Source organism: Carassius carassius, chromosome 20, assembly GCF_963082965.1.
Source record: "Carassius carassius chromosome 20, fCarCar2.1, whole genome shotgun sequence".
Classification (NCBI taxonomy): Eukaryota; Metazoa; Chordata; class Actinopteri; order Cypriniformes; family Cyprinidae; genus Carassius; species Carassius carassius.
The window spans coordinates 16,286,282-16,306,154 of NC_081774.1; the positions used below are offsets into that span (position 1 = coordinate 16,286,282).

Genomic DNA, 19,873 nt, shown 5'->3' on the forward strand with positions numbered 1-19,873 from the left:
TTTGCTGGCCAGTCAAGCACACCAACACTATGGTCATTTAACCAACTTTTGGAGCTTTTGGCAGTGTGGGCAGGTGCCAAATCCTGCTGGAAAATTAAATCAGCATCTTCAAAAAGCTGGTCAGCAGAAGGAAGCATGAAGTGCTCCAAAATTTCTTGGTAAATGGGTGCAGTGACTTTGGTTTTCAAAAAACACAATGGACCAACACCAGCAGATGACATTGCACCCCAAATCATCACAGACTGAAACTTAACTCTGGACTTTAAGCAACTTAAGCTATGAGCTTCTCCACCCTTCCTCCAGACTCTAGGACCTTGGTTTCCAAATTAAATATAAATCTTGCTCATCTGAAAAGAGGACTTTGGACCACTGGGCAACAGTCAAGTTCTTCTTCTCCTTAGCTCAGGTAATACGCCTCTGACATTGTCTGTGGTTCAGAAGTGGCTTAACAAGAGGAATACGACAATTGTAGCCAGTTGTGTGGTGGCTCTTGATGCCTTGACCCCAGCCTCAGTCCATTCCTTGTGAAGTTCACTCAAATTCTTGAATCGATTTTGCTTGACAATCCTCATAAGTCTGCAGTTTTCTCGGTTGGATCTTTTTCTTCCACACTTTTTCCTTCAACTCAACTTTCTGCTAACATGCTTGGATACAGCACTCTGTGAACAGCCAGCTTCTTTGACAATTAATGTTTGTGGCTTACCCTACTTGTGAAGGGAGTCAATTATTGTCTTCTGTCATTTTGCAACTGTCAGATCATTAGTCTTCCCCATGATTCAGGGGGCTCAGGAAACCTTTGTAGGTGTCTTGAGTTGATTAGCTGATTGGCATGTCACTACATTCTAATTAGTTGAGATCGTGTTTTTTGTTAAATGTGAGCCAAAATCATCACAATTAAAAGAACCAAAGACTTAAACTACTTCAGTCTGTGTGCATTGAATTTATTTAATACATTTACATTTACATTTAATACATATACATTTAATACATTTGAGTTGAATTACTTAAATTAACTTTTCCACAACATTCTTATTTATCGAAATGCACCTGTATTTTCAAGAAACATTAGTCATGACCTGACAGAAGCAAGTTATTAATTTAAAAATATACCTCTTTTGTGAAAACATTTTGTCAACATGTTCAGATTGCCTTTTAAAGAAAATAAAAAGGCTAATTTTAAATAATTCCTTATTACACAAGCTTTTGTGCTTTTCAGCTTTGTTGCTTCATAATACATGTTCTATCAGTATTGCACAATACATTGCAGTCTGCATTTTCCCCCTGCAAAACTAAATGTGTGGTAAAATGAATTTGCAAGCAAATGGACTTTCCTTTTATTAAAGGGGTCGTATGACGTTGCTAAAAAGAACATTATTTTGTCTATTTGGTGTAATGTGATGTGTTTATGTGGTTTAAGGTAAAAAATAAAAAATTTAAATTAAAGGTTCTTTCTCTGTGTTAGGAGCACTAGTGCAGTGATGGAGAGATAGAGATTGTATGTGTTATACTGACATCCAGCGGTAGGCCTACTGCTACTACATCAGTGGACGTGTTTATGTCCATAGGCTCGACAATCAGGAATATCGTTTTAATATGAGCCTGACCGCCTGTATCTCCGTGTCGTTATCTAGAACACAAATTCAGTTCAGCTGAAAAACGGATAACTTTTGAAAAACAAATACCGGAAAATAATAGACAAGAAAAACTCAAACAGCTAACTTCCTGCCACACTCAATATGGCAGACTTCTGCAGCCACACTTGAACTTTCGGTATCAACGAGAAGTAGTGACGTTCTTGGCAAAAGAAACCAAAACTGGCTGAATGACATGTAAACTTAAGCAATGGAAGAAGCAACAGATATGATTTGCCGCTTTTATTGTAAAATTACTTGACGCAGAGTGCAGGAGCGGTGCATGTGCAGTTAGAGGATGTCGCGCGTTACAGCTGATCTGGAGTATCAAACACTTCTCGAGGTATGTTTACTGTCAACACTAGCGAGGGATCTATGGTTTACCAGACTGTAATTGTTCATGAGCTAATAAGTTAATTACCGGTAACTACTTCAGTATAAAGGAGGACATACTGAACTAGATATTTGAATATAGTTGTCAGGTCTGAAGTAATTATAAACTGCCTTATATACAATATTGTTTCTCCTTTCAGAATCTTCTCTCATATTTTAAACATTGTTTTGGCAGTGATGATTAATACCATGTTACCAAACTTTTGTTGTAAACACAATAGCTGTATGTTAAATTTGTCTTGTTGAGATTGTGGTGCATCAGGATCATCTTGTTTACTGATGACCATCTCCATATTTTCTCAATAGTGTAATTACTGTTTCCCAAAAGAGGTGCTTGATGAAATCAAAGACGTCTCTGCAGACTTCCCACACCTGCAGCTATATGTGGACTGTTACCGTAAGTTTATCTTTGAAAGCACTCCAGGGGTCTGGCAACAGATATCTGTGAACCTGTGTAGTTTAATTAATTAGCAGTAGTTACATGGATTAGAGTGTGGCTGTCATTTCACTGTATGGGAATTGGGGCTAGTTGTGACATTAGGAAAATTGTTACAAGGCTGTCTTAATAACTAGGTCAAATCAAATTTTAATTTAAAACTCAAACAAAAATTAAAATGCTTGTGAATTCTGAACTAAAACTGAAACCTCAATACCATATCACATTTTTGCAATAGCAGTGAACACGGCAAAACCACAAGGGCACACGGTGCATGCAGACAAAAGTCAAAAAACTATTTTAACAAAATTTATTTCAACTTTTTTTGTTTCCCCAAACACTAGTTTCTTCTATGTGTTTCTTTAAGAACAGCAAACATGGAACATGAAAAGCCATGAATTTCTTTGTGTGTTATAATTACTGTTTATACATTATACATGGCTCTACATTGGTTTCTTTTTCTCTAAACTATGTTCAACACCATATTTGTTACCAAGTCATAATGCTACTTTCAGAAATATTTGATGAAAAGAAAGTTTAAAGGAAGCATTTAATTAAAATAGATTATTTGATTACTTAGACAATTAATACAATTATAAATGTCTCTGATGTCATTAGAGCAGTTTAATGGGTCCTTGCTGATTAAATATTTTATTTATTAATATTTCATTCAGTTATGTGTATAGTTATATTTTTTTCTTTTATTTATCTGGCTCCAAAGTCCAAACTTTTGAATGGTAATGTAGTTATCATTACAGTTTTCGTTCTTTTGGTATGAATGGGCCTAGTTTGTGCCTATAATGGAATAGACTTACACTGTACACTGTAAAATATTCGTGGGTGGATGGACTGACAAGTCCCTGTCTCCTATATAATCCACAAATATTCTTTCAAAACAACTGTAACTGCTATGTAGACTTTTTGCTTACTGTGTGCATTTTCTTGAATGTGTATTTCCTGAGTTTGTTTCTATTATCTTTCTACAGTCTATCCCAATAATGATAAAAAGAGGTTGGTTTATCTGGGTGGCACCGTTCCTGTAACATATGAAGGTAACTTGGATTCAGTAGCTTTACTGTAACCTGTAATTAATCTCTTCCAGAGTCTGTAATTGCTTTCCACCAATTGAAACTCATTGAATATGTATAATGTTGTTACAAAGATGCTACGTACAACATTCCAGTTTGCATCTGGATCCATGAGACCCATCCCAAAAACCCACCCAGGTGTTTTGTCTGCCCTTCACCCTCCATGATCATCAATGCTAAAAGCAGCAGTGTTGATGCCAACGGTCGCGTTCTTCTCCACTGTCTCAGCAACTGGAAGATTGTAAGTCAGTTCTGTAGTTATTGCACGTTGACTTATTTGAAGTTAATCATTTTAATATTTCACTCTGGATTTAAATGTTTGATTTCCAGGGCTGGTCAAACTTGTCGATAGTTTTGGAAGAGATGATTGCCGCCTTTCAACGTGAAACTCCTCTTTTTGCCACCTATCCAGTCCGAAACCCTCCAATACATTCTCAAGCAAAACACCTGCCAGCTGAACTTGTAGTTCAACCGAATCCTGTTTCATCTTATGGCAGGTCAGTGCTTGTTTGAGTTTCAATTCAGTCATTCTTATCAAAAGCATTCGACACTAGTCTCTCAGTTAAGTTTCTCTCAGGATACTTATGTAATCTTCAGTCTTTCTTTTTGTTTGTTTGTGCCGCAGCTGGCCTCATACAGGCAGCAGTTCAGTGCAAAAAATGTCAACAGCTCAACATGGAGCATCCATCTCATCTGTGCCTCAGCATACCAGCAACAGTAAACATTGATTTTTCTGCTGAATAGTAGTCCTGCATGAATTGTTCACTAGATTTTCAGTTTTATATTAAAAAAATTGCACTCTCTATATACCAATTTTAGTATCACTGAGATACTATTATAATTTTGAATATGTTGAAGTAGTTTTTATTTTATTTTTATTAGTATTTTATTATTAGTTTTCCTTTAGGAAGTTTGGTGTGTGTGTGTGTGTGTGTGTGTGTGTGTGTGTGTCTGTGTGTGTGTGTGTGTTTCTTTTTTTTTCTTTTTTTTATGTCCATAAAAATTTTATGTTCAGTTATTTTAGTACATAAAGTTGAACTAAATGAAAATGAGAAATGTTGTGAAATATATATTTTTCATTTATATATATATATATATATATATATATATATATATATATATATATATATATATATATATATATATATATATAATTTTTAGATTTTATTTTACATATTAAGATTAATTTTAATAAATGAAAAATTTTATTTGCAGTAAATAGAAGGCATTTTGTTTCAAATGATCACCACAGCTGAGTGTGTCAGAGCATGTATGAATTTATGATCTTTAGTGGGTTGGTAGACCTAGCTGAAATCTCCATCTTGGAAGCAGAAAGCATGCTGATCTAATACAATGTTTAAATTTATTGGTTTAATGCCGTAAATAGTTTCAGACTTTCATTTTCTATTCCTGGCTAACCATAAGGTTTCTTTCCCTAGGCCTACCCAAGAGTACAAAGTCCCAGATGAAGCTAAATCGAGCCAGTGAAACAGAGATGAGCGGGGTAAGGAGATCATACACGCAAGAGCTGCTGGATTTCGGGATCACATTTGGTGCACAAGCTTTGGAGGTTAACCACCAAACAAACCCATTTATTTCTCCTGCCTCAGGTAATATGTTTTTATTTTTATTTTTTTTATTATTATTCAGCTGTAATATTTTAAAACCCCCTTCTTAATTTTTTTAATTAATTAAGGATTATCTCTGCTTCAGCTACCACCAGCAATGCTTCTAATGTTGATGACATAGACGATCTGTTCAAAAGCCTTCAATTACAAAGAGTTGTCAACATGTACCAGTTGAGCACCAGTAAGAGAGGTAAATCACACATCATTTAGCAGTGTTTTTTAAGACTTCATGAGGTGAGTAAAAAATGTATGTTTTGGGGAGACAAAATTAACTTCATGCCAGTGTTTGCATTTATCTTTTTTCCATAAATGAGTAGAGGTGGGCGATATGACCAAAATCTTATATGAGATATGAGAAATTGTATATCTTGATAACAATATATATCTTGATATACTTATTTTTTTCTTTTAATAAGGTTTTTTATGATATTTAATTTCATAGATACTAGGGCTGGGACAACGCGTCGAGGTCATCGATGACGTCGACGCAAAAAATACGTCGACGCAAAATATGCGCATCGATTCGTCGACCTGTTTTTATTTCTCTAAAAACGTTTGCAAAACGTTTACCTTATGTGCGCTGAATATACGCGATGGCCGGATCAACATTCTGTCCAACGTTATATAACCAATCCAGGGGTTTTTCTGCATTGATCTTTTTTTTTGGCGGCTGTCAAAGCCTTATTTGATCGGTGAGTGACAGTGACAGGGCGCGTACGAGAGAGAGCCCCGGCTGCGCGCGCACTCACAGTCTTCAAACAACACGAGCGCTTCTTGCTCTCTCTCTCTTGTGCATATTAATCAAAATCATTAAACACGATAGAAAAAGGGCGAAACACCTAAGTTTCACGCGCAGTTTCACTCACAGTCTTCAAACTACACGAGCGCTCTCTCTTCCCCCACCCCCCTCCCCTCGTGAATATTAACCAAAATCATTAGACATGTGACGATAGAAAAAGGGCGGAACGCCAAAGTTTCACGTGGAGCATTCGGAGATTTTTTTTTCTCCATTTTTTCTTCTTTTTTTTTTGGAAAAGCACTCTCTGTATTAGCTTAAAGCCCTAAAGTTTACATTGGTTACTGTATTCTTTCAATTGCTCTAAACAAGTATTTTGGGTGAATTTTTTATTGAATGCTAGACATCAAGTTGTTGTTATTTTCATCTGAAAGAAGAACTTTTTTTCAGTAAGCTAGGCCCTATGTGTTCAGTAAGCTTGTTTCAGTAAGCTGTGTGTTTTCAAGGTTTTATTGAATGCTATCTCTATACAAGTGCAAAGTAATGCATTCTTAGTCAGTCTTTTATTTTGTAATTTTAAGAGCAATAAACATATATTGCAATGTTAAGGAATTCATGTTTTTTTCATTCAGATATGTAAATCAACATGTATAAATTGTTAGTAGTCAATTAATGGGGAGATAATCGAAATCGAATCGGTCTGGGAAAATTAATCGTTAGATTAATCGATGCATCGAAAAAAATAATCGCTAGATTAATCGTTTAAAAAATAATCGTTTATCCCAGCCCTAATAGATACCATTTTCATAATCCTTGTCACCAATGTCAATATCAAACTAATACAATAAAAAATGTAAAAAAAAAACCTCAAGCTCACTGGAGATACATAAACAGTCAGTGATGAAATAAGAACAAGAAACTAATTACAAGCAACAGGACAAAAACAGCAATAAATAAGAAACACATTGTGTAAATGAATTAGTCTTCACTGTGTAAGTTATATCTATCTATCTATCTATCTATCTATATATATATATATATATATATATATATATATATATTAGGGATGTGCATTTCAAGCAAAAGTAATAATCGATAATTGCTGGGTATTATTCGATTAGTAGTTGATAATCGCACCCCTCCCGCTCATGCACCCACGCACTCACGCACCCATAAACACACACCCATAAAAAGAGAGAGAGGGAGAGAGACTGTTCAGGCTTTCAAACTGTATGATAACAAACTGTTTAATTCATTAAAGAAAGGTCTATCCTAACCCAAGCCAACTGATGGCTGTATGATTGCTGAAACATAATATAACAAAATCGAATGACGGCACTTTTTAACATAACAGTCCATCTATTATCAACTGCTAAGGCTGTAGGAGCCTAGGACATTTCTATTTTTAAATTGAGCATGAACATTCAAAGCATTTTTAAAAATGTTTACAGATTAATTAAGATTAGAACAGATTAATTCAGACATGAATATTAGGCTTAAAACACAGTACGCGCTAAAACATGTTTTGAACAGCCTGAATGATGGCACTAACTTGAACATTCATTTTAATGTCTGTATTTATAACAATAACCTATTTCATATTTTTATTAAAAAAATGAGCATGTCCACAGTTCTACAGTTATTGACGGTACCCTCTGGCATTGTATCCCTTCCCTCGCTGGCCTGTGCTTAAACTGCACTTCACGCTCCGGGCCGGTGTTCTGTCCATCTCTGCTACCCCGTCAGATTTAGCTACCTCCCATGAAAAAAAGTAGGTAGTACTTATACGGGCCCGCCAAACCAAGGGAGTTTTTTGTCAGTTTATCCTTCTCAAAAAATAAAAATAAAATAAAGATTAGCATCATAATATTTTTGGAATTAAGTCAAAATTACGACAATGAAATCATGTTACATTGCATGATGTAAAATTGAATATATTACACTTGTACACTCCACCAAAATATTAATAATAAAAAGTATGTGGCACCTGGCTGTCATTCTTCACGTCTAAAATGAAAAACAGCAATAGGCTTACTGATGAGATTTATTTCACAAGATACTCGTTTGTATTAAATTGTTCTGTTTTTTTTTTTCAACATGCACTCAAATATTTATTCGTTATTATTTTCATGCTGCAAATATTAAACAGGAAAATATAATTGATTCACATGCATACCGCATGAAAGGAGGTGAATATCTCACTACAGATTAAATAGCTTAAAAAACATTTATTGTTTGTATTTTATTTTAAAAGTGACAGAAGCCTGAGGCTTTGTGATATAATAAAAAGTAACAAAGCCCAAACCTTATTGCGATTAAAACGTTACGTATTATTTCCAAGAACTATACCATAATTAAAAACTTGTGAATAGTCACATTTATTCACGTTATTTACTTCAGAAAAATCAACATAACATAGAGTCAAATTTTTAAATGGTTTAAAAAATGTTTATGGTTATCAAACAAGTAGAATATTGCAGAATATGCTTAATGGGTGTTGGGAGAGGGCCGCTCAAGAGTTCCTTCAGCATGATTTGCTTGTTGCATTTGTCTGACTGGGGGATATTTATTTGTAGAATCACAGGTCAGTTAGGAGAAATTCTACTTTTACTACGATTATTTAAAAATTAAGTTGAAATAAAGCCATTTGATGGCTTCAACAAAATATACTTTTGAATAATGACCTCTTTGACTGTTTATAAGGCATAGTTAAAAATCAATGGAGAAAATAAATAGGATTTTACTTCCAGAACCCAAGTGTTGCACTCGAAAGCACTACAAAGTAGCAAATCAAGCAGCTTAAATATGTTCGACACACATCCTGTTGTAGTCAGAAGTACATTAACACTGGAATCAGTTTCAGCGGATCTAGTTGCTGGATGCACTTTTCATTGTCTGAATTTAATATATGTATTAAACATATGTTCAGCATAACATGGAAGTGATTAAACTGTTTTTCCAGTTTGTACTGGGGCCTCTTACACACCATTGTGTAAAACAATGCAGATGTTACACTGAACTAATACAGACTTTGATTTTTTCATAAAGATGTGTGGCATGATTGGGGTGGTGGAGTTCATTCAGGGTTAGTGGATGAGCATCACAAGGTGGTGGTGAGCGGGCTTCCTGTCGGCGTCTCTCCCAGCAAGATGAAGAACAAGCTCACTATCTTCTTCCAGCGGAGGCAGAATGCGGGCGGAGAGGTTCTGGATGTCAAGTACCCTGCAGGACAGCCAGACCAAGCCTGGGTGCTCTTCAGACACAAAAGAGGTACTATGGGACATCACTGATAAGCTCCACTAAAGAAAAATTTACTTTTTCAATTAAAGGTTTAGTGGTCTTTTGGTTTTGTTTGTTTTTCTGTTTTCAGATGCAGAGCATGTTCTGAGGCATCCTGACAGGGTGATTACTATTAATGAGCAGCAATTTCCTATTCAACTGAAAAGGTTTGAAGATATAGAGGTAAGAGGAGGCCAAATCAGGATAGCCCTTCGCCGTTTTTTACTCACTCATTTTGTAGAGGATTGCACTACACAAAAAAAACTCCTACTCTCAGATCCCAGGTGGAGTCCAAGGTGAGAAAGCTGAAATGTTTAGGAGCATCTTGAGTCTGGAAGGGTGCAGTTTCAGCTCAAAAGATGTCCTGGAAGCAGTGCAGTCATGCCGAGACCTCCCCTCAGCCCTCAAATATCTCTGCCACGATTGCCCTATATGCCAGGAGCAAGTATCTTTCAACAGGGTGAGATTAAATTAATTGTGTTCTTGACCTAACCATATGGAGCCTCATCTAACTCAAATTATTATGCATTATATGGTTTTATCATCATTTGATGATAATTAACACACTACTATTCTAAAGTTTGAGGTCAGTAAGAATTTTTTTTGAATTATTTTTTTAATGAAATTAAGTTTCTTGAGGACCAAATCGGCACATTATAATGATTTCTGAAGACTGGGGTAATGGCTGCTGAAAATCTGGCTTTGCCATCACTGGAGTAAATTACATTTTAAAATATATTAAAATAGAAAGCAGATATTTTTAAGCTGTAGAAAAATTTAACAGTAATAATTTCATTTCAAACATAATGTATTTTTAATATAATATATGCAGCTTTAGTTCTCTCTTTAGTGACTTTTAAAAATATTATCAAATTAAATTATTAGAATATAATTTAATTATTGTGATGAATGTTTTTCTGGACTTATCGTTGTATTTCACTGGGCCATTATGTATTATTTTGTATTTTATATAAATCTCTCTCTCTCTCTCTCTCTCTCTCTCTCTCTCTCTCTCTCTTTGGTCTTAAGACCTTAGTTATATCATATTATTTTACACATGTGAATAATACACAGTAGGCTTATCTTTCATTCCTGAATGTAGTATCTTCCTCTCTTTTCTTTTTTCAGATGGTCACCATGACACACTGCTCTTGCACATTCTGTGAGAACTGTTTTAAGAAGTACTTCTCCTCTGTCATTAAGGAGAAGAATATAGTACATGCTGTGTGTCCCCTCTGTAATCTTCCTGATGTACAAAGAGGCCGCAGGGAGGAGTCTATGGAGTACTTCAGTTTACTCGACACACAGGTGTGGAGCACCAAACATGTTTTTCCGGACCATATGAAATTGAATATAGAATATTAATAACTGTAAATCATTCTGTATCTGTAGATCAGGTATTATTTGGAGCCCCAGATCCATGAGCTCTTCCAGAGGAAGCTCAGAGACCAGGCACTGCAGGAAATGCCCAACTTCCGTTGGTGTGCACATGTAAGTTCTGTTATTCACATATACTTTATACAGTATAATTTCAGGTCTGACCATGATAGAGATTTATGTCTGCTTATATTTTTGTAAAGTCATCCTTATTTTTTAGTGTTCCTTTGGGCTCCTTCATGAAGCAGACAGGCTGAGAATGGATTGCCCCAGCTGTAGGAAAAGCACATGCTTTCAATGTAAAAGGCCGGTAGGTTTACATCATGTGCCTTAGTCTTACAACATAAGTGTGAGGTTTTTATCTGTCAAATAAAGGTCTGGGATGCAAGCTATTAAACTCAATATTCTGTATAAATATTAACTTAGCAATTAATGAAAACCAATATTTACACAACCGTTCAAAAGTTTGTGGCCAGTAAGATTTTATCAATAGTAAACTGTAAGTCGCTTTGGATAAAAGCGTCTGCTAAATGCATAAATTAAATTTAATTTTAAATTTTAACTTTTGATTAAAAGTTATAGTAAAGACATTTATTTACTGTTTACATCTTTGATAATAATAAGAAATGTTTCTGATTGTAATTGTATTTTACCATATTACTATTTTTGATTAAATAAATGCAGCCTTGTTATTTTAAAAATTAAAAAAAAAAAATAATAATAATTGTAATAATGTTTCCCAATATTACTGTGCTTTTGATGGCAGTGCATGTATAAATACATTACTAAAAATAGTTTCTGGGACATTTAAACAGACATTCTAGGAATTGTATAAAGTTCCTGTGGCACATGGGGTAGAGCATTGCATTAGAAGCGCAAAAGGTTGTGGGTTCGATTCCCAGGTAACACACATGCTGGTAAAAAAATGTATAGCCTGAATACACTGTAAGTCGCTTTGAATAAAAGAGTCTGCTAAATACATAAATGTAAATTAAATGTAGAATTTGGGTCTTTGAATATGTCAGCCAGACAAGTAAACTCCTGAACTAAACAATCCTTACTGTTGAGCCCCTGCATTGTGCTGGTGCTTGTAATCTCATATTGATGGATGCTGTTGATCTGGATGTTTGTTGTCTAGTGGGCTCCACAGCATGAAGGAATCTCATGCGAGAAGTTCAAAGAGTGGGAGCAACTCAACAGCCCCGAATACCAAAACTCAAGGCTGGAGCAGCTTCTCAGCAGGAACAAAATAGGTCAAACAAAAAACGCTCACTGAAGGTTCTAGGTTCAAAGTGTTTTTTTGGAACTTTCCCAGGTTATAACGTTCTCCTTGCTCCTTTCAGACTGTCCAAAATGCAAATTTCGCTTCTTCCTGGCCAGAGGAGGCTGTTTGCATTTCAAATGCACTCAGTGCCAGCATGAGTTCTGCGGAGGCTGCAGTCAGCCATTTAAACAAGGCTCTGTAAGTTTAGTTCTCTCAGCAGTCGTCATTATAGTTACCACAGAGCTCTGTATCAGAGCATATGTTGTCCTTGCAGGCCTGTAATTTTTCTAACGAGTGCGGAGCTAAGGGGTTACATGCTCATCACCCTCGAAACTGCCTTTATCATCTGAGAGACTGGAGTGTCCTGAGACTACGGACCCTGCTGCAGGTGACACACGTCTTTACTGTGGTCTAGCATCAACAGGAAGCCCCCATTATACCCTGCCACAGTAAAACTGGCTAAACTACTTTTATTTATGTTTTCAGCACTATGGGGTACCGCATCCCCTCATGTTCAGCCCCAAAAATACAGCGGGGAGACACTCTAAAGGTACATCTTTTGTTTTGACATGTGAATATAGTATGTTCAGATTAATTATGCACCAAAATGTTGGCCCAAACAATATTAATTTCACTGCATTTACATAAGTCACAGTACAGTTGAAATACAGTACGTTTATGTGTCCCTTGTAGGGATTTGTGGTGTAATGGAGGTCCAAGAATCAGGAGCTGTGAAGGAGGAGCCATGTGGACGCCCAGCTCTCCCAGAGTACAGTGGTTACTGCACGTAAGTAATGCTCGTTCTTTATTATTCACATACTGTGTTCTTCCAGAAGTACAACAAACTCAAGAGATTTTCTCAAATGTTATGCTCTCGTTTAGGGTACATTATAAAGAGTGTCTGGTGGAGCTAATAAACAACAATGCACTAGATCCTGTGGTACTGTTAGATGGTGTAGAGTTGAGGGCAGAAATGGACCGCTGGAAAGTGCCAGTCCCAGACAAGCAACCTTTAGAACCGGATCGACGGTACGAGGACAGACTTCGGCAGGTCAGTCTGTAAAAGTAAAGCATCATCTGCACACTGTATTGTTAAACTGACAAATCCTGTTATTTGAGATGATAACAGTTATTTCAATCAGAGCATAAACCATATCTTGTGTATTGTGTAAATGTAAGTTTTTATAGAGCGGTCTACACAATTATTTGGGTGGTGGTGGTGGGGTGGGGGTGTTAACCACACCAAACTACTGAATGCACCATTAAAGTGCCCCTAATATGCCATTTTTACAGTTCCTAATATTGTTTTGGGAGTCTTATATAATAGGATTAAATGCATTCAAGGTCCAAAAACACGAAAGATTCTCAGCAGTTTAAAGATTCCGTCTCTCTAAACCCCTCCTTTCCGTGAGCCTGCTCTGCTCTGATTGGTCAGATGGCCTAGTCTGTTGTGATTGGTCTACGGTGTACAGCTATGTCAGAAACCAGTGTTGCCATGTATGCGGCTTTCCCGCAGAATTGGGCGACTTTATCATTGTTGTAGCGGGTTGGTTTTTCATGTCAGCGGGTCAAAGCCACCCTGATAATGTTATATTTAATGCAAATTTTACCCTTTTACCCTGGAACGTGATTTTTAATGCCCCCCCCCCCAAAAATGCAATTTGGCTAGTCTTGGACTAGTTTTAAGTAGCAATTAGGTGGGTTTTGTTGTGAAATCCTGGCAACCCTGTCGGAAACAATGTGCCTATTTCAAAAGTTCTTTTGAGTAACAATAATTTAAAATGGTAATTTTGAATTCTCAATAGAAAATATAAACATCTATAATTTATCAGGTTATAAATTAACAGGATACCGATCCATCTTTTAACAGCAAGCATTTTGTGAATCCCGCATTGAACCCCCGAGATTAGAGAAGCTGTCGGCAGTAAAATTACGTGTTTGTGGGCGGGGTCAAGTTCACGGCCAGCCAACATAGAATATAGGCGCACATTATGCAAATGTGTTACCCTGTGACTTGTAGCCGTCACGGAAGTGGGATTCGAATTACTAATGACTCGTTTAGACTATACTGAGTCAATTCTTTATTTCGGGAGGCAATAACTTTATGTATCGTGCATTTTTAGCCTTCCAACTTTGCAGATAGTTTACATTCACATACAGCTATATTAAACACTGCATAAAAGGCAATGTTGGAAATGGCATAATAGGGGCACTTTAAAAATATTACATATTAAAATATTAAATATTTTATATATTTGTAATTATTTTGAGATTTTAAATATTCTACCTAGCAGTATTTGTTTTACAATCAATTCAATCAATTAAAATCATACATACAATGCACATAGGTTAACACCGTGACATTGAAATTGTGTGTATGACGATTAAGTCAGTAAATATGATGATTGTGACTGCCATTCCCAAATTAAGTGTTTGTCCTCCCTTCTCTCCTTTAAAACCTTTTAAAATAAAAACATTTTATTTGAATATAACTTCAGTTGTCGGTCTGTAAATTGTACCTTGTTATAGACATGTTTATCTGAATCCTTTCTGTATCTCTAGCCTAACTTAGTAATATATAAGCAACCTCTATCTATTACTTGCAGCCTTAGTGTGTTTATTGTGCTTTCATGTTGATGTTTATTTGGTTCTGTTCCTTAAACTTGACTTTGTAAAGTAACCTTGGGTGTTGGAAAGGTGCAATATAAATAAAAATGATGATTATTATTATTATCCTTTCAGATCCTAAAACAGAGGGTTGGTCTGTCCAGTGGGGCAGCTACTGGATTGACGGCAGCTGCTCCTCCCACACCGTCCCCCTCTTCTCCTCCTGCGGTTGGAGCTCCATGGTTCTCCATCTTAAGCCGGGCAGTTCCTGAGGACTCCCAGCATCTACTGCTGCTGACTGATTGAAGGGTACATGGACTGAATGTGCAACTCTGCTGTCATTGTTAACACTAACATAGTGACCAAATTGTTTTTCCAATACAGTATTATGAAAAAAGAAGGTCTTTCTTACCCCTACACAATTTTAATGTAATGCCAGGGGGAAATAATGCTGAAGCATGAGCAGAGAAACCAGCAATGATGCAGGAATTTTATCAGTTTTTACAATATGAGAATTAATGTTTCTGTATCATACTTAATATATTTACAACACATAAGCTTGTGGCTTTCAGAACTACTCAAGTTCTCTAATTGTTGGCAGTGAAGATCTACTTGCTTTAACTGTTTGATATAGATTGTGTATTAAATCAAATTGATACAGTATATGCAATTTACTGGGCACAAGTTTGCACTTTTGGACCCTGTGAAATGGGTATTAGCATGATTTAGTAATTTTACTGTGTGAATAACTGAATATAAACAACTATTTTCTCACAGTCTCATTTTTTCTGTTTACAAAAAGCCTGGCAATTAACACTTAGCCTGGCGATTGTGTGTGTGTGTGTGTGTGTGTGTGTGTGTGTGTGTGTGTGTGTGTGTGTGTGTGTGTGTATTTCCAGCCGCTTCGAATAATTGTGCTTTTGTTTTGTATTTCAATTTATTTGGTTGAGCTTTGTTCCAAGACAGTTGGCACTAGGACTGTAATTTTTTTTGTAATATCTCTGCCAGTTTTAGTTGCTCCAGACAGCCATTCTTTGGCTCTTTTGTGCGGAGGAAGGTTGTATTATGAGCGAGTCACTGATTCATTTACTCAGTTGATTTATTCACTAATTCATTCAGGAACGACACTATTGTTCAGAATTTAGTGTTGCAAATATAGCGAATTTTTTCTACAAAAATCAACTTCTTGTTCTGGACAAAGCTTATCTGACACATCTGTACTGTCCTGCGAGCATGTTTTATAATCCAAGTAATCATTTCATATGTAAATATAGTCTTAATCGTGCCATAAGCATGGTCTGTATCTGATTTTTATGGCGATTTTGTCACAGAATTATAATTTAGGATTTTAGTTCAGAGCCGATTGGAAGGAACAGCTTGTTTATTAGGAATTTTGTTGTGTATGAAAATATAGTAGCATGTGAACAAAGGAGAGAAGCAAACTAACGTTAAAAGCTGACACTATGCTGTTACGTAATGTAATGACACCATAAATATGCTAATTATAAAACTATTCAAACTAGGCGCAGAAAAAAAATAGACAAATAATGTGTCTCAAGTTATTCATGATTAACTCCTTGTTTATTGAACTTGTGTATAAAATAAACAATATTACTATTAAAAGCTGTAAATATATACTAATGACAATGAACATTGATTTACAGTAGCTCAACACGGGAAAATGCTTGTCATTTGTAATTTACCGTTTACACACAGCTTTAAACATAACTATAATGCATTTTTCAACACCAGACTTCAATAGCACAGAAGATTTTCTTTAAAACCAGGTTTATTTGGTAGGGTTTACAGGTGCATCATCTCTAACAGCCGAAAAAGCCTCAATCTCGTTAACGATTCTTTCTCCAATTATGTTGTTATTAGCTGCCAAAACTCTTCTAGACATCAGATCCATCGGGCCACCTGAGGACATTTTTGAAAAAGTTGATACACAAGAAGTTAATACACAAGAATCATATTCAAATTCATTAAAACAACAATTTCTTAAAGACAAAATTTGATCGATTATATCAGTATAAGAGTGTTATCCTTAACTAAATCTGAAATTATAAAAAAAATTGTCATTTGAAATAAACCTGAAATGAAATCAAATATAAATATTAGGTGAAGAAAACTAAACTAAAATTACTAAAATAACAATAAATGAAAGGTTTTAATACAAATTCTCAAAAATCTAAAAATAAAAGCGAACTAATAATGAAATATGATTAATAAAAATGACGTAACAACTTAAAAGAGCGGTCTTTACCTTCAACATCCATGAGAACTCCTCCTGCCTCTGAGACTATGACTGCCGCAGCCGCCACATCCCAACAGTGGATCCCAATCTCATAATAGGCCTCCACACAACCAGATGCTACCAAGCACATGTTGATGGCAGCAGATCCAACGCCACGTATCCTTTAAAAGAAAATCGAATTAATAGTCAAGAGATATCTGTTGACGCACATTACAGTTTAATGGTAGAGTACATAGTTTTAGATAATATGACATTTAAGGGCACATCTGTTCCAGTGAGGCTGTGTGTGAAAGAAACCTGGCACATACCCATGAACTGGCAGGCATAAGATTTTCCTCATGCTAGAGAAAATCTTATCAACGGCATCAGGGTCTCTATTAGAGCCAAACTCTGTAGCGATGATTGACTGGTTAATCTCTGTTAATGATGGGGAAACAATCAGAGAGAATTACGATGATTGCCAACAAGCAAATGCAGAATGCTCAGAAGAACGGCTACCTTTTTGGTCCGACACTTGCAGAGGCTGTCCGTTGCAAAATGCACCCTTCCCTTTTCGCGCCGTGTACATCTTGTCTTCTATGCAGCTATAAACCACACCAAACTCTAACTGCAACAGAAGAATTATGAGTCTGACAGACGCTCTACCCACTGGAGGAACTTCCAACTTTTCAAAAGCATGATAAATGAGCAAGAAAACAAAGTGGGAGCAGAGCAGCAGTTTCCGATTTCATCTCGCCACACAAAGATCTATTACCAGTGCTGTCACTTTGTTATTCTAAAATAAAGAGGGTGCATTTGAAAGCAAATGATCCTTACCATTTTGTTGACAGCAAAGCCAATGGATATAGCAACAAATGGATATCTGTACAAAAGAAAAGCATATTTATTTTTTTATAGCTCATGCTAGAAAAGCGAAAAGTCTCAAAAGTATGAAAATAAAACAGGTCACTTATTTAGTCATTTAACATTCCTGACATATGCCAGTGGAGTTCAAAAAATGTAAACCACATTAAAAATTCCAATTTAAACCAGAAAAAAAAATTATTATTATTATTAGTTTTACAAAATAATTACCAAAAAAAAACTGAAACATTAAAAGAGTTTTAGGGGAAAAAAGAAACAAAATAAAGTTATGGGTGAAAATTAACTATGTCACTAAAATTGTCAAGCTGATAAAATAATTGGTCACTAAAATTTTTTATATTACATTATTTTTACATTATAGTATTTTCTTTGTATTAATATTTTTTTATTGCATTTTTACTTTTTGCATTTACCTTTTACTTAATTGCATTAGTGTTTGAAGACATTTTGACTCCAGTGTATCAAATTTAAACAAAAAAATTACCCATGCACAAAGTTAGTGGTCCCATCCACAGGGTCAACAATCCATGTTGGGTTTTCAGTCAAAACACAAGGTTCTCCTGCAGCCACGGACTCCTCACCAATGAAACTGAAACAAACAGGAGCAGTGCTGGTCTATTCCCTTTACTTCAGATTCAATATGCCCTATCTAGACACCTCTTATACTGAGTGTATAAGAAGGTTTAAAGCTCTTCTGATCCTGTCTTAGTATGAAAGACAAATACCTGTGTTCAGGAAACTTCTCCTTCACTGACGTAATAATAAGTTGCTCCACATTCTGGTCTGTTTTAGTGACCAGGTCGACAGAAGAGCTTTTGCACATGATCTTCATGTCATTCTGCAAAGCATCCCTTACAATCTGACCATTGAGATCAAAAAAAGTTTTTAGTAAAAATGGCCACAAATTACAAAAGCTATAAAAAAAGAAAGATGTTATCTCACCTTTCCTGCTTTCCTGGCCAGTGTCACAGCATGGTCCATGGCATCCTGCCAAAGGTCAGGCATTGTGCCTTTATGTAAGGACCCTCTTTCTGATCAGACATAAAAACATATTACTGTCATCAATTTCAGACTGCAGCTACAGGAAAGCTGTAACAGGTTGCACTTGATAAAAGCTGTGTCTAAAACCTTGTTTTTATTTGAGGGGGCAGTTTATGTTTCTGATTAATTCCATATTTTTCCACTTTGCTGGCATTCCCTTAATCCCTGCACACACTCCTTATATAATGTTCTTCCTAAAAATAGGCATCCAACTGCGTCTCTGACTTTTAGAGAACTCCTACCATAGCAAAAACTTACAATGGCAACTACAGTTTCAACCAAAATAGTAGTATAACCTGAATGATATTATCTAATATCTATTTGTACCCTTATTACTCACAATATAAATATATGTATGGGACACTCCTAATTTTGTGCAGATCGATATATCATTTTATTTGATGGAAATGTACTCGAGAGTAATGGGTTTAAATCAGCAGTCAACAGGAAACCCAGGAATATCTGACGGTGACGTTGCTTAAGCATTTGAAGAAATTTAATAGTCCACGCATTAACTGTAACGTTAACGTACATGTTTGAGAATAGGGGTTCATCGCAAATAATAATATGACTATGTACAAAGATATGACAGATGAATTGCAGATAATCTTTAGTGAAGATACCGTACAAATCGCCTTTTTTCATTACTTGACCATATAGTAACGTTAAACGTAAAAAAAAAAGATGCAAACAAAGCATTATGATCACTGCACATATATACTGACATTTTAAACGTTCAAAATTGAAATCTAGAAATGATAAAAAACCCAAATTCTTACCAATGCCAGACGAAATGAAGTCCCTGTCAGATTGTTGTTTCCGGGGTGTTGGAGGACCAAACGAGATTAACCCTAAACCGTCTGGTTATTTTCAGAAAACAATTAAAAATCCCACTGCCCCTTTTTAAAGTAGGTTACAAACACTATACATGTCAATGTTCTGTTTAGCACCTACAGGCTAATGTTATTTTAATAGAATTATGTTGCGCATGCGTAGTGTGTACTTTCAGAATTCGTGTCAAAATAAAAGTTCATCAGTCGGCGTTTTTATTTTTTTGTAACAGATTAGTCTTGATAAAACCAAGAAATATAATATTTTTTTATTTATGAAAGAAACATGTACGTTGTCTTGCTTCTTTTATTGTTGTATTATTTGTGTTGAAATTTATGTTTTCCTAAACTAAAGGAATAAGGATGAATGCTTTGTTATCTCCTTGTACCCAACCTTTATTGCAGCACTCAAAACAAAACATTTACAGCGATTTACATACCT

The 19,873-nt window shown here is 35.7% G+C and overlaps 2 protein-coding genes and 1 long non-coding RNA gene across 4 annotated transcripts; 2 read left to right on the forward strand and 1 right to left on the reverse strand.

Moving 5' to 3' along the window:
• Positions 1 to 1,534: 1,534 nt before the first annotated feature.
• si:dkey-181m9.8 (uncharacterized) lies at positions 1,535 to 15,164 on the forward strand. 2 transcript variants are annotated; one of them, XM_059501850.1, is made up of 21 exons: positions 1,535 to 1,974; positions 2,331 to 2,421; positions 3,447 to 3,512; positions 3,644 to 3,789; positions 3,879 to 4,045; positions 4,174 to 4,265; positions 4,988 to 5,158; positions 5,262 to 5,366; positions 8,961 to 9,182; positions 9,283 to 9,374; positions 9,469 to 9,651; positions 10,320 to 10,499; positions 10,584 to 10,682; positions 10,789 to 10,878; positions 11,707 to 11,821; positions 11,912 to 12,030; positions 12,107 to 12,220; positions 12,319 to 12,382; positions 12,526 to 12,619; positions 12,715 to 12,883; positions 14,575 to 15,164. In XM_059501850.1, the coding sequence occupies exons 1-21, from the start codon at positions 1,930 to 1,932 to the stop codon at positions 14,743 to 14,745; spliced, it is 2,595 nt and encodes an 864-aa protein (XP_059357833.1). In that variant the 5' UTR covers positions 1,535 to 1,929; the 3' UTR covers positions 14,746 to 15,164. The 2 variants fall into 2 exon arrangements, with proteins under 2 accessions (XP_059357833.1, XP_059357832.1); XM_059501849.1 differs by having other exon boundaries at positions 1,536 to 1,974; positions 3,623 to 3,789.
• Positions 15,165 to 15,166: 2 nt separating this feature from the next.
• LOC132096475 (uncharacterized) lies at positions 15,167 to 15,730 on the forward strand. Its single transcript, XR_009422589.1, has 2 exons — positions 15,167 to 15,306; positions 15,339 to 15,730. It is a non-coding gene; the product is annotated as an uncharacterized LOC132096475 (long non-coding RNA).
• Positions 15,731 to 15,993: 263 nt separating this feature from the next.
• On the reverse strand, positions 15,994 to 19,600 carry LOC132096474 (inositol monophosphatase 1-like). The gene is made up of 9 exons (XM_059501851.1): positions 19,381 to 19,600; positions 18,503 to 18,591; positions 18,286 to 18,419; positions 18,045 to 18,149; positions 17,513 to 17,558; positions 17,195 to 17,303; positions 17,005 to 17,113; positions 16,706 to 16,857; positions 15,994 to 16,359 (listed from the first exon to the last, which is right to left on the reverse strand). The coding sequence occupies exons 2-9, from the start codon at positions 18,563 to 18,565 to the stop codon at positions 16,229 to 16,231; spliced, it is 849 nt and encodes a 282-aa protein (XP_059357834.1). The 5' UTR covers positions 18,566 to 18,591; positions 19,381 to 19,600; the 3' UTR covers positions 15,994 to 16,228.
• Between the last annotated feature and the right edge of the window lie 273 nt (positions 19,601 to 19,873).

What these genes read in the sequence shown, in the direction of transcription:
- LOC132096474 (XM_059501851.1), bottom strand. Translation starts at nt 18,565, where the DNA reads ATGCCTGACCTTTGGCAGGATGCCATGGACCATGCTGTGACACTGGCC. An exon ending in TGGCCAGGAAAGCAGGAAAG is followed by an intron (nt 18,420 to 18,502) that starts GTGAGATAACAT and finishes CTCAATGGTCAG; the next exon opens with ATTGTAAGGGATGCTTTGCA. An exon ending in ACCACTAACTTTGTGCATGG is followed by an intron (nt 17,559 to 18,044) that starts GTAATTTTTTTG and finishes TCTTTTGTACAG; the next exon opens with ATATCCATTTGTTGCTATAT.
- si:dkey-181m9.8 (XM_059501849.1), top strand. Translation starts at nt 1,930, where the DNA reads ATGTCGCGCGTTACAGCTGATCTGGAGTATCAAACACTTCTCGAG. An exon ending in AAAGGTTTGAAGATATAGAG is followed by an intron (nt 9,375 to 9,468) that starts GTAAGAGGAGGC and finishes TCCTACTCTCAG; the next exon opens with ATCCCAGGTGGAGTCCAAGG. An exon ending in AGCGGGGAGACACTCTAAAG is followed by an intron (nt 12,383 to 12,525) that starts GTACATCTTTTG and finishes TGTCCCTTGTAG; the next exon opens with GGATTTGTGGTGTAATGGAG.